Here is an 18334-nt window from a genome sequence, read left to right as displayed (position 1 = left end):
ACAATACCAACCGACCTACACTAATAAGAAGTATTTGTGCAAAATTTCAAGCGGCTAGCTTTACTCCTTCGGAAGTTAGCGTGCTTTCGACAGACAGACGGACGGACGGACGGACGGACAGACGGACGGACATGGCTAGATCGACATAAAATTTCACGACGATCAAGAATATATATACTTTATGGGTCTCAGACGAATATTTCGAGTAGTTACAAACAGAATGACGAAATTAGTATACCCCCCCATCTTATGGTGGAGGGTATAAAAACAAGTAAAAAGTCGTTAAATTCGGCCGGGCCAAACTTTGGATACACACCACCTCGGGTATATATGTAAAGCACCTTCCATCAAAATCCGGAAAAAATTGCATTCCTTATGTCCCATAACAGTTTTATCGAAATATGTTCCGATTTGGACCAAAATACTAACAAGTACAGTAGCTATATCTAAAAATAAACCGATCTGAACTATATACGACACGGATGTCGAAAAGCCTAACATAAGTCATTGTGTAAAATTTCAGTGAAATCGGATTATAAATGCGCCTTTTATGGCCCCAAAACCTGAAACCATGAGATCGGTCAACATGGCAGATATATCCAAATGTGGACCGATCTGTGCCGTCTTGCAGAAGTATGTCAAGGGGCTTAACCTTACTCAATGTCCCAAATTTCGCCGAAATCGGATAATAAATGCGCCTTTAATGTGCCTTAAACCTTAAATCAAGAAATCGGTCTATATGGCAGCTATATTCAAATCTGGACCGATCGGGCCAAATTAAAGAAGGACGTCGAAAGGCCTAACACAACTCACTGTCTCAAATTTCAGCGACATCGGACAATAAATGCGCTTTTTATGGCCCCAAACCTTAAATCGAGAAATCGGTCTATATGGCAGCTATATCCATATAAACTTGGTTAAACCAGGTCAATAAACACGGTTAACCACAAAGCCTTTCGGGTCGATGCAGTCCGAATTAAGGGAGTCGGCGACGAATACGCATGCAACATTATGGAACAGCGAAACGTTCGATAGGACGGCGAAAAACCTATGGGGGGATCCAGATCGTGAGAAGACGAGGCTATCACTGAAAGGAAGCAAGATGGAGGTCAGTATAGCTGTTGGTATCATAACGGGACACATAGGACTATGAATTCCTAACTTAAAGTTTTCCTTTTAGAGGTGACTTTATAGTTTTTAGAGCGCACAACAAGCCGATTACTGGCTTAGGTGTTTATCCATAGTGGCATGGGGCGGATTAATATCTGCACCCTCTCTTTAACCTAACCTTACCTAAACTAATATTGTTGACCTCCGGATGGGAGGTCTACATTGGTAGATGGCAATACGAGAATTTCGTCAAACTAAGACTGTGCCGCTCTAGATTAGGAATCGCCGCTTCGATTATACCGCGATAGTGTGACCTGCTAGTATCCTCTATCGCTTTTGCCATCGCCTCTCACTTAATCTGTGTATCTATGGATCGTATATCTAGAATAGTCTCCAGTGCCCTGGTGGGCGAGGTCCTCATCACCCTGCCTATGCCAAGACATCATGTTCTCTGAATCTGTTGTATTATCCTTACGTTGCGCCTTTTCTCCATCACAATCTACCAAACTACTGAGGCTTACATAATAGTGGTCTAATCATTCTTCTGTAGAGCCAGTGGACTTTCCACGGATTCAGGCTCCATTTCGAGCCTACGGCCCATCTACCTTTGTCACCAACATCTTCGAAACTTCTCGATACGCTTCCGAATGTGACACTTCTAATTCAGTTTCCTGTCTAAGATAACTTCTAAGTATTTTACCTTGTCGGATGTCGAAATCGACCTATTAAGGAAACGTGGTGCGCCAAATTAACTCACCTCATGTACACGCAGATTCCTGCCTTCTCTGGGCTATCATTGAGATCCCTATGACTAGCTCAGACTCATGCAATATCAGATCCTTTAGGCCTTTCTGCGAAACTGATTCGGACTCTAACCCTTAGAAGTGTTAAAATATCGTCTGAGTAGCAAACGGGTTCAAATCCCTCCTTAGTCGGAATCCGTAAAAGGTCCATTATGGTGGCCACCCATAGGAGTGAAGATAACATGCCCTCCTGTGTCATTCCCTGTGCCACTTCTCCCTTATAATTATGTTTTGGGCATAGCATATGCTTTATCCAGTCTCTAAAGTCCGGGTCCTCCCGGTTAATGTCTGAGGATTAGAACACTGTTTTGGTCGACACATTGTACTAAGCCTTCTCAATGTCAATGCTTACCGCCAATATGTACGTATCCTGAGAAAAATGCGTTTTCGTCAAAAGCCACAATTTATCCTCGTCTCACTTCCATGTCGTCTAACAACGCACAGTGGGAGAAAATCGAAAAAAACTTGGTAAAAAATATGACTAGTGAGAACGGGAAGAGATATTTCTTTGAAAATTAGAATGGTTAGCGCCAACATTTCAAGGCCCTATTTTATCCGGGCGCAGGCCCCTAAATTTGGTCACCTCAGTATTTCGAAAAATTGTTCGGGCTGTCCAATCTTCATTTGTGGTCAGATTTTCAAATCCAAAAAAAACAAGTAAAAAGGCATTAAGTTCGGCCGGGCCGAACTTTGGATACCCACCACCTCGGGTATATATGTAAACCGCCTTTCATCAAAATTCGGTGAAAAATTCATAACTTATGTCCCATATCAGTTCCCATATATGTTCCGATTTGGACCAAATACTAATAAGTACAGTAGATATATGTAAAAATAAACCGATCTGAACCATATACGACACGGATGTCGAAAAGCCTAACATAAGACTTTGTCAAATTTCAGTGATATCGGATTATAAATGCGAATTTTGTGGGGCCAAGACTTTAAATCGAGATATCGGTTTACATGGCAGCTATATCCAAATCTGGACCGATTTGGGCCAAGTTGCATAAAAATGTCGAAGAGCCTAACTTAAAGCACTGTCCCAAATTTGAGCGAAATCGGACAATAAATGCCTCTTTTATGGGCCCAAAACCTTAAATCGAGAGATCGGTCTATATGGCAGCTATATTCAAATCTAGACCAATCTGGGCAAAATTGAAGAAGGACGTCGAAGAGCCTAACTTAACTCACTGTCTCAAATTTCAGCGACATCAGACAATAAATGCGCCTTTTATGGCCCCAAAACCTAAAACCTAGATATCGGTCTATATGGCAGCTATATCCAAATCTGGACCGATCTATGCGATATTGCAAAAGTAAGTTTAGGGGCTTAATTTAACTCACTGTCCCGAATTTCAGCGACATCGGACAATAAATGAGCATTTTATGGGCCAAAAACCTTAAATCAGGAAATCGGTCTATATGGCAGCTATATCCAAATCTGAACCGATCTGGACCAAATTTAAGAAATGTGTCAAAGGGCCTAAGACAACTCACTGTCCAAAGCTTCAGCAAAATCGGATAATAAATGTGGCTTTTATGGGCTTAAGACCCTAAATCGGAGGATCGGTCTATATGGCAGCTATATCCAAATCTGGACCGATCTAGGCAAAATTAACAAAGGAAGTTGAAGGGCCTAACATAACTCCCTGTCCCAAATTTCAGCAAAATCGGATAATGTATGTGGCTTTTATGGGCTTAAGACCCTTAATCGGAGGATCGGTCTATATGGCAGCTATATCCAAATCTGGACCGATCTGAGCCAAATTGACACTGTCCTGAATTTCATCAAAATCGGATAACAAATTTAGCTTTTGTGGGCCTAAGACCCTAAATCGGAGGATCGGTCTATATGGCAGCTATATCCAAATCTGTACCGATCTGGTCCAAATTTACGAAGGAAGTTGAAGGGCCTAACACAAATCCCTGTCCCAAATTTCAGCGAAATCGGATAATAAATGTGGCTTTTATGGGCTTTAGACCTTAAATCGGAGGATCGGTCTATATGGCAGCTATATCCAAATCTGGACCGATCTGAGCCAAATTGACGAAGAATGTCGAAACGCCTAACACAACTCACTGTCCCAAATTTCAGCAAAATCGGATGATAAATGTGGCTTTTATGGGCCTAAGACCCTAAATCGGCGGATCGGTCTATATGGGGGCTATATCAAGATATAGTCCGATATAGCCCATCTTCGAACTTAACCTGCTTATGGACAAAAAAAGAATCTGTGCAAAATTTCAGCTCAATATCTCTATTTTTAAAGACTGTAGCGTGATTTCAACAGACAGACGGACAGACGGACGGACATGGCTAGATCGTCTTAGATTTTTACGCTGATCAAGAATATATATACTTTATAGGGTCGGAAATGAATATTTCGATGTGTTGCAAACGGAATGACAAAATGAATATACCCCCATCCTTCGGTGGTGGGTATAAAAAATGCTAAGAAAAGAAGGAATAGAAATGTCTTAGTAGTTATTACTGAACAGTTCAGGTTAAAGTGTCCTTAAAATACCAAAAATAAAATCTGCCCACATTTCTTTTACAAAAATCCCCAAAATACCCCTTTTAGGGAAAGTTGGTTTCAAAATCGGCATTTTTTAGTAAATTTGCTGTAGAGGCTACAAATTTTGTTAGGTCCAAAAAACTTTTTGCATGGGTTTGGAGGACATATGGAGTAAAAGATGGTGAATCCGAATGGAGGAACTGGACTTTGGAAAAATATCGGAAATCGGATCACAAATGAAGATTTGGCAGCCTCAACAAAGTTTCGAAATATCGAGGTAACCAAATTTAAAGGTCTGCCAAAAGGCACCCGTTCCACCTGGGGCCTTAAAATTTACACTCTATCTCGCTAACACCTCAGCTCTAACCCTCCCTTTCAAATTTCAAAGAGATATCTCGACCCGTTCACACACGGCATATTTACTAGTTTTTTCAGTTCTAACTCACTGTTTGTCGTCTAACAATGTTTAAGTGTGGATATGGGTTATCCAGAGAAGCTATTTCTTTTTTTACATATCACAGAAGGATAGGGGGTATATTCATATAGTCATTCCGTCATTCGAAATATTCATTTCCGACCCTACAAAGTATATATATCTCGGATCGTCGTAAAATTCTAAGAAGATGTATCGACGTCCGCGTGTCTGTCCGTCTGTTCGTCCGTCCGCCCGTCTGTTGTAATCACTCTACAGCCTTCAAAAATTGAGATATTGAGCTGAAATTTGCCACCGATACGTCTTTTTGATGCATGCTGGTTAAGTTCTTGAACGGGACAATTCGGACCATATTTGGATATAGTTGCTATATAGACCGATCTGACGATAAAGGGTCTGAAGCCCATAAAAGCTTTATTTTTGCAAATTTTGCCCATGAACATTTCACTAAGGAATAGGGGCAAACTTCTCACATATCCGATTCAAGTTTAAGCTCAATGATATGGGGCCTCCTTTTTATAGCCGAGTCCGAACGGCGAGCCGCAGTGCGACAACTTTTTGGAGAGAAGTTTTACATGGCATAGTACCTCACAAATGTCGCCAGCATTAGGAGGGGCATTTATTGCCCCATTTCCCTGAAATTTGAAACAATGAGTAGTTTTGGGCCTCCCAACATCTGACCCAAATATGGTTGAGATCGGACTATACCTAGATATAGCTGCCATATGGACCGATCTCCTGATTAAGGCTCTGAAGCCAATAAAAGCCTTATTTTTTAACTGATTTCGCTGAAATTTGAAGGAGTGAATATCTTAAGGCCTCCCAACAAAGGACCTAAATATGGTTCAGATCGGACTATATTTAGATATAGCTGCCATATAGACCGATCTGCCGATTAAGGGTCTAGAGCTCATAAAAGCTTTTTTTACTACCCGATTTTGTTGAATTTTGACTGAATGCCGTTCAGTCTTGGCTATTTATAAGGGGTCAGCCCTTTATCATTAAATTAAAATATTAAAAAAATTTAATCTTACAGTACGTATTTCAATTATCCTCCTGGCTGTTCCTTAATTTTACTTTGTAGAAGTTAATCCATATGTACTAGGCGGTAACTCTTTCCTGTGGCAAAGCCTTAATCTATTGCATACTTTTGGGATTAAACACGGAAATGCATTGAAAAAAAAAAATTCAACTATTACTTTTATTTTCATGCAAGTCCTTGTTAATTCCCATCTCTCATAAGCACTATTTAAAGGAAAAAAAAAATGAAAAAGATGATGTTAAGTGAATACGATGCAGCTAACTACCGTGCCATATCTGCTTGCCAGTCTACTGGTTACGGCTTTTATACATGCACTTCATAAAGCACAAAGTCAAGAGTCGTTAAAGTGTCATTAGCCCGACAAGAAACTTCACAAGAAGAGTCGTAAAAAATGAATGTTAAAAGCTAAAGTCTATATACAATGCCAACAACAAGAAGAAGGGCCGCCATCACCACCATTGGCCAGGACAAGAACAAGAATTGGTAAACAAACTGCCAACCATGATGACGACAACGACGACGACAACGATAAACAATAACAGCAACAACAAAACTAACAAAAGCGACAATTCAGAATTCGCTACCATTCTTCAGATAGTTGGCAGAGTGCAAAAAAAAATGAAAAATAAAGCCAAAGTCGTTATTTTTTCCCTTTTGGGCTATGATGGCTTTCTTTTAAAAACGAAACTCCAAAAGCCACTAAGGCTGTCAATTGATATAAAACCACCATAGGAAAAAATCTTAGCAGCTACAAAACCAATGTAGCAGAATGCATTTACTCGAAAAGAATCAAAATCGCTGCCAATGAATGAACCTAAAAGAAGAGAAGCGGAGCAAAAAGAAAAAAAAAAAAACGAAATTGCATTCAAAACCAACAACCATTTAAGACAGCTTCAGCATGAGACCTAGGAGCACGACCAGCTACCAGCTCAGCAGCTGGCATAAACAAAAGTTAAGCAATTCGAAAAGACAGCCAGCGACATTGATATACGCATACACTCACAACGGCACCCGCAACAACACCTACAGTTACTCCCCAAACACACACACACCACACACACACACACACACACACACACACACACAAACGCCATACTACAAGTCAGCAGACATTCTTGCAGCAGCATAGAAGGCAACATTTTTTTCCTTTCAATTGCAGAGCATAAAGGAAAAGAAAAACAAAATATCCCTTAAGCCGGTTAAATGATGTGGAAAGAAATTTAAATTGAGATAACAAAGGACACCTAGAAAAAGACCTGGCATTTGAAGGACTTTAATATAAATAACTTGAGATATAATAAAATATATTTAATTGACTGATTTTGGAAAATGGGTTTGAACTTTCACGTGAATAATAAACTAAAATTTTAAATTTTTAAAGAGAAATTTAATTTAAGCATTATGGAAGTATTAAAAACACCAGTAAGGAAGGGTAAGAGTCGGGCGGTGCCGACCGTATTATACCCTACACCTACCCTATAAGTACAATGTGGGAGCTATATACAATTCAGAACCAATTTTGATGGACCTCAGCGAGCAAATATGTTCAAACTGTAATAACTTCGGTTGACAACATTGTTGCATTACCCAAAATCTGACGAATGGGAGCTTTTTCTAATTTTGAACCGATTTCGAGTAAAGTCCTCAGATAATGTGGTAGTCGTCGATGAGAGCGTTGTGCAAAATTTTGACAAGATTGCGCGTACAGTAGCTCTTGGGGTGAAAATCTGGTGATATACATATCCAGAAATTTCTTAATTGTTTTCAATGCCACTCCCCTAAGTTGGCTCATGTCTGATATTGTGTCTCCACCTAAGTACCGGTATCTGTCGGAAGCGAAAGCCGGGCAATCACAAAGAAAATGCTCCAACGTCTCATCATCTTCCCCGCATGCCCTATACATGCTATCACTTGCCGCACCGATTTTATATAAGTGAGCTCGTAGTCCTATATGTCCCGTTATAATACCAACAGCTTTACTGACCTCCTTTTTCCTTCCTCTCAGTAATAGCCTCGTCTTCTCACGATCTGGATCCTCCCATAGGATTTTCGCCGTCCTACCGACCGTTTCGCTGTTCCACAATGTTGCATGCGCAATTGTCGCCCACTCTCTTAACTCGGACTGCGTCGACCCGAAAGGCTTCGGGTTAACCAAGTTAATTGACAACAGTCCTCTAGCCTTCTGCCCGTTCATTTCCCCTTATTCCGTTACGGCCCGGCACCCAAACGATGCGGATTTTGCCATCCCCAGAGAAGGCGTTAATCTCCTTCTTTCACTGCACGACTATTTGTGACCATACCGTCCTGGTTGTAATTGCCCTTATGGCAATTTTACTGTCGGTAAATATGTTCAGATTCAACGTCCTCTCGTTAGCACCACACCACTTCACGCATTCCGTGGTCACCCGGAACTCCGCCTGCAAGACCGTCTTATGGTCAGGCAGTCTAAAACAGATCTCAGTCCCTGGGTTCTCAATGTAGACCCCCAGGCCCTCTCTGTCCTCTAGTTTTGATCCGTCCGTGTAACATGATCGACCAGATGCAATACTGAGGATCCGTCAATCCAAGTCTGTGCCGATGGCAGAAGTCCTTTGCACTCGACCTCAAGGTTCATCTCAGGTATCTGATTGGAAACCTCTCCCCTTCCCTCTAGGTTTTCCATCGTCCCCTCGATTATACCGCGATGGTATGCGCTGCTCCCATCCTCAATCCATTCTCCCATCGCTTTAAGTGTCATAGCCGTAGTGGCTGCCTCACACTTAATCTGTATGTCAATGGGTTGGATATCTAGAATAGTCTCCAATGCCCTAGTGTGCGTGGTACTCATCGCTCCGCCTATGGCAAAACAACATGTTCTCTGAACCTGTTGTATGGTCCTCATGTTGCACTTTTTCTCCATACCAGTACCCCAAACCACAAAGGCGTAAGTATGTATTGGTCTAATCACGCTTCTGTAGAGCCAGTGGACTATGCTCGGATTTAGGCCCCATTTTGGGGCCGTAGGCTCATAGTGTCCAACATCTGTGAGCCTTCTCAGTACGCTCTTGAATGTGAAACTTCCAATTCAGTTTCCTGTCCAAGATCACACCTAAGTATTTGACCTGGTCAGATATCGAAATCGTCTTATTGAGGAAATGTGGTGCGTTAAATTCGCCCACATTCGTCTTCCTCGTGAACAGGCATATTTCAGTCTTATCTGGGTTAACATTGAGACCTTTGGTTCTAGCCCAGTCATAAGCCATATGCAAGACCTTTCGGCCCTTCTGCATAGCTCGTTCTCGTTCGGATCCTTACCTCTTAAAAGTATTAAGACATCGTCTGCGTAGCGACTGTGACTCTAGAAGTTAAAATCGGGCGATATATATACAGAAGAGCTTTATATAAATCTGAACCGATTTGCCAATAATGTTGAGAGTCATAAGAAAATCCTTCCAGCCAAATTTCGACAGAATCGGTTAACAGGTGGCCATTTTATTGCAATATTACTGCAAATCGGAACAAATATATGGGATCTATATCTAAATCTGAACCGATTACGAGCAAACTTTATAGAAATTGGGAAAGTCGTCGACGAAATCGTTGTACGAAGTTTTGGCAAGATTTGTCAATAAATGCGTTTGCTGTGGCTTTAGGAGTGAAAATCGGGCGATGTATATATATGAGAGCAATATCTAAATCTGAACCGATTTCCGTAAAATTCACCAGCAATGTCCAGAGTCATAAGAAAATCCTTCCTGCAAAATTTTGAAAGAATCGGTTAACCAATGACCTTTTTATTGCATTATTGCTGGAAAAAGGACGAACATATTTAGATATAGGATCTATGCCCAAACCTGAACCGAATTTTTCCAATTTCAACAGGCTTCGTCTCTAGGCCGAAAAACACGCCCATACGACCTGTAGTTTGTACACAAATTGACATGGACAGATGGACAGACAGACAGACAGACGGACAGACAGACGGACTTAGCTAAATCGAATCAGAAAGTGATTCTCAGTCGACAGATAGACGGACTTAGCTAAATCGAATCAGAAAACGATTCTCAGTCGATCGGTATACTTATCAATGGGTCTATCTCTCTTCCTTTTGGGTGTTACAAACAAATTTACTAAGTTGTTATACCCTGTACCACAAAAGTGGTGTGAGTATAACAAGAATTTTTTTTCTATGTTTCATAAATGGTCGACGCATCAAAGCCTGTATGTTTTTCATCCTAAGAACAAAAATTGATCCTTAGAGCCATACTTTATGTATAAAATGCCTTAGGCTATATTTTCAATTGATTTTGTGGAATTTTGTTATGCCATATTCGAATCTGTCTGATGATTTTCCTAGAATAAACACCAGTAAATACCAAAAGGCACATTGCCATAACATGATTTCCATCATCATTGACTTCAAATTTACATGCAATACTGCAGAAAAAATCTTTACCGATAATTATTGATTTTCCCAAATACTTCCCTTTAAAATTTTATTTGTGTTGTTTTCAATGAACAATCGATGTGTGTCCTAGATAAAATTGCATTTAAGCTTTACTTACATTGAACATCCAATAGCAGCGAAGCGTTTTGTCGAATTTTCAATGTGGGATGCTCCATAACGCATAGAATGCGTGCATTATGATGAGCCCGGAAAACGGCAGGCAGACGAGCTTCACTTTTGGCACCGCTATTAATTTTGTATGAATTTTTATCCTGAAAAAAGAAACAAAAATAAGATCAATTGTCAATATTTTAAAAAAAGCACATTGCAACACAGTGGATCAAAATCGCAAACTATACAACCAGAAAAAAAAAAATTTGCTGATATCAGCAAACACCAAGTGCTAATCATAAATAACAAGTAAAAAGGCGTTCAGTTCGGCCGCCCCAAACTTTGGATACCCACCATCTATATATGTAAACCACCTTTCATCAAAATCCGGTGAAAAATGCATGACTTATGTCCCATAGCAGCTTTATCGAAATATGTTCCGATTTCAACCAAATACTAATATTGGTCCTTTTAGTAGCTATATCTAAAAATAAACTGATCTGAACCACAAACGATACGGATGTCGAAAAGCCTAACATAAGTCACTGTGTCAAATTTCAGTGAAATCGGATTATAAATGCGCCTTTTATGGGGTCAAGTCTTTAAATCGTGATATCGTTCTATGTGGCAGCTATATCCAAATCTGGACCGATTTGGGCCAAGTTGCAGAAGGACGTCGAACAGCCTAATACAACCCACTGTCCCAAATTTCAGCAAGATCGGATAATAAATGTGGCTTCTATGGCCCCAAATCCTAAAACCGAGAGATCGGTCTATATGGCAGCTATATCCAAATTTGGACCGATCTGTGCCAAATTGAAGAAGGACGTCGAAGAGCCTAACAATACGAATTGTCTCAAATTTCAGCGACATCGGACAATAGATTCGCCTTTTATGGCCCCAAAACCTAAAACAGAGAGATCGTCTGTGCCATATTGCAGAAGTATATCAAGGGCCTTAACTTAACTCAATGTTCCAAATTTCGGAGAAATCGGACAATAAATGCACCTTTTATGGGCCCAAAACCTTAAATCGAGAGATCGGTCTATATGGCAGCTGTGTCCCAATCTGAACCGATCTAGACCAAATAAAAGAAAGATGTGGAAAGACCTAAGACAACTCACTGTCTCAAATTTCAGCAAATTCTGATAATAAATGGGCGTAAGACACTAAATCGGAGGATCGGTCTATACGGCAGCCATATTCAAATCTGAACCGATCTGAGCCAAATTGAAGGAGGAGGACGAAGAGCCTAACACAACTAACTGTCTCAAATTTCAGCAAAATTGGATAATAAATGTTGCTTTAGTGGGCCTAAGACCCTAAATCGGAGGATCGGTCTATACGGAGAAAGATGAAGAAGGGCCTAACACAACTTACTGTCTTAAATTTCAGCAAAATTGGATAATAAATGTGGCTTTTATGGGCCTAAGGCCCTAAATCGGTCGATCGGTCTATATGGGGGCTATATCAAGATTTAGTCCCATATAGCTCATCTTCGAACTTAACCTGCTTATGAACAAGAAAAAAAATCTGTGCAAAATTTTGGCTCAATATCTCTATTTTTATACCCTCCACCATAGGATGGGGGTATACTAATTTCGTCTTTCTGTTTGCAACTACTCGAAATATTCGTCTGAGACCCCATAAAGTATATATATTCTTGATCGTTGTGACATTTTATATCAATCTAGCCATGTCCGTCCGTCTGTCCGTCCGTCCTTTCGAAGGAGTAAAGCTAGCCGCTTGCAATTTTGCACAAATACTTCTTATTAGTGTTATTAGGTCGGTGGGGATTGTAAATGGCCATATCGGTCCATATTTTGATATAGCTGTCATATAAACCGATCTTGGGGTCTTGACTTCTTGAGCCTCTAGAGTGCGCAATTCTTATCCGATTGGAATGAAATTCCGCACGACGTGTTTTGTTATGATATCCAACAACAGTGCCAAGTATGGTTCAAATCGCTCCATTATCTGATATAGCTGCCATATAAACCGATCTTAGGTCTTGACCTCTTAGGTCCTTACTTATTGAGCATCTAGAGGGCGCAATTCTTATCCGTGCCAATTATGTTTCAAATCGGTAAATAACCTGATGTAGCTGTCATATAAACCGATCTGGGTACTTGACTTCTTGAGCTTCTAGAGGGCGCAATTCCTATCCGATTTGGCTGAAATTTAGCATTACGTATATTATTATGACTTTCAACAACTGTGCCAAATAAGGTTCAAATAGGTTCTTAACCTGATATAGCTGCCACATAAACCTATCTGGGATCTTGACTTCTTGAGCCTCTAGAGGTCGCAATTATTATCCAATTTGCCTGAAATTTTGTTCGACGGATCCTCTCATGACCATCAACATGCCTATTTTTTATACCCTCCACCATAAGATGGGGGGTATACTAATTTCGTCATTCTGTTTGTAACTACTCGAAATATTCGTCTGAGACCCCATAAAGTATATATATTCTTGATCTTCGTGACATTTTATGTCGATCTAGCCATGTCCGTCCGTCCGTCCGTCCGTCTGTCTGTCGAAAGCACGCTAACTTCCGAAGGAGTAAAGCTAGCCGCTTGAAATTTTGCACAAATACTTCTTTTTAGTGTAGGTCGGTTGGTATTGTAAATGGGCCATATCGGTCCATGTTTTGATATAGCTGCCATATAAACCGATCTTGGGTCTTGACTTCTTGAGCCTCTAGCGTGCGCAATTCTTATCCGATCAGAATGAAATATTGCACGACGTGTTTTGTTATGATATCCAACAACTGTGCCAAGTATGGTTGAAATCGGTCCATAACCTGATATAGCTGCCATATAAACCGATCTGGGATCTTGATTTGTTGAACGTCTAGAGGGCGCAATTCCTATCCGATTTGGCTGAAATTTTGCACGACGTATTTTATTTTTACTTTCAACAACTGTGTCAAATAAGGTTCAAATCGGTTCATAACCTGATATAGCTGCCATATAAACCGATCTGGGATCTTGACTTCTTGACCCCTAGAGGTCGCAATTATTATCCGATATGCCTGAAATTTTGTACGACGGATCCTCTCATGACCATCAACAAACGTGTTTATTATGTTCTGAATCGGTCTATAGCGCGATACAGATCCCATATAAATCGTTCTCTCTTTTACTTCGTGAGCCTCAATGGGCGCAATTCTTATAAGAATTGGCTGAAATTTCACACAGGTCTCCAACATTAAATTTAATTGTGGTCCGAACCGGACCATATCTTGATATCGTTTTAATAGCAGAGCAACTCTTTTCTTATATCCTTTTTTGCCTAAGAAGAGATGCCGGGAAAACAACTCGACAAATGCGATCCATGGTGGAGGGTATATAAGATTCGTCCCGGCCGAACTTAGCACGCTTTTACTTGTTATGGTCTGAATCGGTCTTTAGCCTGATACAGCTCCCATATAAATCGATCTCTCTATTTTATTTCCTGAGCCCCCATAGGACGCAATTCTTATTCGAATTGGCTGATATTTTACACAGGTCTCCAACATATAATTTAATTGTGGTCCGAACCGGACCATATCTTGATATCGCTCTAATAGCAGAGCAAATCTTTTCTTTTATCCTTTTTTTGCCTGAGAAGAGATGCCGGGAAAAGAACTCGACAAATGCGATCCGTGGTGGAGGATATATAAGACTCGGCCCGGTCGAACTTAGCGTGCTAAGTTCGGCCTTGTTTTTACTTGTTTTTGAGTAAGACTTTTTGACACATTAGGACACAAATATCGTAACGAGACTTCTTTAGCCCATTTTAGGTCAGTTCGCTTATTCATAAGTACTCTGCCCTTATGATGTGTGTGTATGCGAGAAATCATTTACGCCTTGGTAAGTGTGCATTTTATAGGCAAGAATGGTAACATGTCCCAAATGGCCATTAATATGCTCGTTTATTTTATGCTTGAGATCATTATAATGCATGATGCACTAAATGCTCACACAAATTCGTTTTGCTCTACAAATTTCCTTTTTCTGTACTGGTCTAATGCATTCTGAGCTGGGAATGCTGCTAGCCTAAGCAGAGAATATGTGGATGCGTACTTTTTGGTTTTTGGGTTTATTCTTTAGCCATTTTGTTTTGATGTTTGCTTCCAATAACAATGCATGGGGCAGAGAGCTCCTCCATAGGATGGAGTGGTATGTCAAATTCGTCATTGTGTTTGCTATATCTCAAAATATTAGTTTAGGACAGCCAAAATTAAAAATGTATGATATTTCATAGTAAGCTCTTAGTTGTTTTGTCCGTCTGGAACTATGTTTCAAATGCTCCAAACTGTGTAGAAATATTTTTTATTGAAGCTGTTCGGTGCATATTTTAGTTATAGCTCCCATCTAAGCTTTTTGTACTTTATTATACCCAACAGAAAGGATGGGGGTATATTCATTTTGTTATTCCGTTTGCAACACATCGAAATATCCATTTCCGACCCGTCTGTCCGTCCGTCTGTCTGTCTGTTCGTCTATCCGTCCGACTGTCCGTCTGTCTGTCGAAATCACGCTACAGTCTTTAGAAATATTGAGCTGAAACTTTCCACAGATTCTTTTCTTGTCCATAAGCAGGTTAAGTTCGAAGATGGGCTTTATCTGACTATATCCTGATATAGCCCCCATATAGACCGATCCTCCGATTTAGGGTCTTATGCCCATAAAATCCGCATTTATTATCCGATTTTGCTGAAATTTGGGACAGTGAGTTGTGTTAGGCCCTTCAACATCCTTATTCAATTTGAATCAGATCGGTTCAGATTTGGATATAGCTATCATATAGACCGATCCTCTGCTTTAGGGTCTTAGGCTTATAAAAGTCACATTTATTATCTGATTTTGTCGAAATTTGGGACAGTGAGTTGTGTTAGGCCATTCGACATCTTTCTTCAATTTGGCCCAGGTTGGTTTAGTTTTGGATATAGCTGCCATATAGACCGATCTGAGGATTTAAGGTTTTGGGCCCATAAAAGGCGCATTTATTGCCCGATTATGTTAAAATTTGGAACAGTGAGTTGTGCTAGCCCCTTCAACATCCCTCTTTAATTTGGCCTAAATCGGTTCAGATTTGGATATAGCTACCATATAGACCGATCTCTCGATTTAAGGTTTTCGGCATATAAAAGGCGCAATTATTGACCGATGTCGCCGAAATTTGGGACTGTGAGTTAGGTTAAGCATAGATCGGTCCAGATTTGGATATAGTCGCCATATAGAACGATCTCTCGATTTAAAGCTTTGAGCCCATAAAAGACGCATTTATTATCCGATGTCGCCGAAGTGTGGGACAGTGAGTTGTGTTGGGCCCGTCGACATTCTTATTCAATGTGGCTCAGATCGGTCCAGATTTGGGTATAGCTGCCATATAGACCGATCTCTCGATTTAAGTTTTTGGGAGCCACAAAAGGCGCATTTATTGTCCAATTTCGCCGAAATTTGGGACAATGAGTTGTGTTGGGCCCTTCGACATCCTTTTTCAATTTGGCTCAGATCGGTTCAGATTTTGATATAGCTGCCATATAGACCGATCTCTCGATTTAAGGTCTTGGGGCCATAAAAGGCGCATTTTTAATCCGATTTCGCTGAAATTTGACACAGTGACTGAAGTAAGGCTTTTCGACATATGGATATAGCTACCAAAAAACGATTTTTTTGTTCGATAAAATTGGACAGTGACTTACTTATTGGAGCACTCAATGGCCATGCCGAATATGGTCCAAATCGGACCATATCTCGATATAGCCGCTATGGGGCATAAATTATGCATTTTTCACTGCATTATGACGAAATGTGGTTTACATATATAGCCGAGGTGGTCTGTATCCAAAGTTCGGCCCGGCCGAACTTAACGCCTTTTTACTTGTTTTAAGTTATAAATCATCTACTAAGAAAAGCGTGGTAAGTTCGGACGGACCGAATCTTGGGACCCACCACCATGGATTCTTCTTAAATATGGGAGCTTTATCTGGTTGTAGACCGATTTGGACCGTACTTGATACATTTGTTGGAAGTCATAAAAGAACACTATGTGCACAATTTCAGCCAAATCGGACAAAAACTGTGGCTTCCAGGGGCTCAAGAAGTCAAATCGGTAGATCGGTTTATGTGGGAGCTATATCAGGTTATAGACCGATTTGAACCGTACTTGGCACAGTTATTGGAAGTCATAACAGAACACTATATGCACAATTTCAGCCAAATCAGACAAAAACCGTGGCTTCCATGGCCTCAGGAAATCAAATCGGTACATCGGTCTATAAGGGAGCTATATCAGGTTATAGACCGATTTGAACCGTATTTAGCACAGTTTTTGAAAGTCATAACAGAACTATGTGCACAATTTTAGCCAAATCGGACAAAAGCTGTGGCTTCCAGGGGCTCAGGAAATCAAATTGGGAGATCGGTTTATATGGGAGCTATATCAGGTTATAGACCGATTTCGACCGTACTTGGCTCAGTTGTTGGAAGTCATAACAGAACACTATGTGCAAAATTTTAGCAAAAACGGTAAAAAATTGCGGCTTCCAGAGGCAAAAGAAATCAAATTGCGAGATCGGTTTTTATGGGAGCTATATCAGGTTATAGACCGATTTAGACCTTCCTTGGCTCAGTTGTTGAAAGTCATAATGGAACACTATGTGCGAAATTTTAGCCAAATCGTTGGAAAATTGCGGCTTATGTGTAAAATTTCAGCTAAATTGGTAAAAAATTGCGGTTTCCAGAGGCCCAAGGAATCAAATCGGGATATCGGTTTATATGGGAGCTATATCCAAATCTGAACCGATATAGCCCATTTGCAATCCCCCACTACCTACATCAATATTACGTATCTGTATAAAATTTCCGGCGGATAGGTTTACGCGTTCAGCCGCTATCTTGATTTCGGCAGACGGATGGACATGGCTAGTTCGACTCTGAATATCGAGACGGTCAAGAATATATATACTTGATAGGGTCCTAGATCAATATTTCGAGGTTTTACGGAATGACTAGTTTAGTATACCCCCATCCTATGGTGGTGGGTATAATAAAATTCTCAAGGTCTGGCATATATACAACAAAATATAGTGTAGCTAGCACAGTGTTTCGATTGGACCTACATTTTTTCAACTTGTTTTTTTTTTTTTTTTTTTTTTTTTTTTTTTTTTTTTTTTTTTGGGGGGGGGTTAGGTGGCGTGTTACTCTGGTCCCAAAATGGAATAATCAAGAAAAGAGCTGCTAGAATATTTTACTTGGTCAGCAGTATTATTTTTGCCTTGTAACGTTTATTGACTGTGTCAGAATGTCTGTTCGTTTGAGTCTGCAATGTGTTGGTGTATTTGTTGTTAAGCGAGCGTGTATGTGTGCTATTGAGTGCCAAAGTTTTTGTTACGGTGATGATGTGCACATGATATGTGTGGTTATCGGAAGTATATATGGCTTTGGGTAAAAATGCAGGCGTTACCCATTCTCCATACTGAGCATGGATGTTCACCATTCTAGTTATAGTCAGCGTTTGATGTTAATGCCTTTGCTTTACGTTATGCTTTTATTTTTTCTTCCGAACGCTGCTATCTGTGGGCTCTCACTCTGGGGTGATAACAACAGGATGGGGTTTTTAGGAAAATGTTACAAATTTGATGCTTTTGTTCAAAAAGAGCTTCTTTTGGTATATTCACTTTTTTGTTGTTAGCTGGTCTATAACAATAGCAACAAAAACACAATGTACGTGAAAATATAGTTCAATAAATTTCCATATAAAAGACCATAATATGTAAATGGAGAGGAAAACGTTCATCGACAAAAAAAAAAACCGAAGCATAAATGCAGAAACAACAAAGCTCTATGGGAAGGATGTAATTGCAAAAATGTTAAATTTTTTATGTTTAAAGGGGA

General features: G+C 40.2%; 1 protein-coding gene across 1 annotated transcript in view; it reads right to left on the bottom strand.

The window, feature by feature from the left end:
* Positions 1-18334, bottom strand: part of LOC106083260 (uncharacterized) — a 197014-nt gene that overhangs the window by 141999 nt on the left and 36681 nt on the right. The window contains exon 4 of the mRNA XM_059368800.1: positions 10452-10605. Coding sequence (XP_059224783.1) covers positions 10452-10605 — 154 coding nt within the window. The remainder of the gene's footprint in view (positions 1-10451; positions 10606-18334) is intronic.

This window comes from Stomoxys calcitrans, chromosome 5 (assembly GCF_963082655.1).
Source record: "Stomoxys calcitrans chromosome 5, idStoCalc2.1, whole genome shotgun sequence".
Taxonomy (NCBI): domain Eukaryota; kingdom Metazoa; phylum Arthropoda; class Insecta; order Diptera; family Muscidae; genus Stomoxys; species Stomoxys calcitrans.
This window is presented reverse-complemented; position numbering and strand designations above follow the sequence as displayed.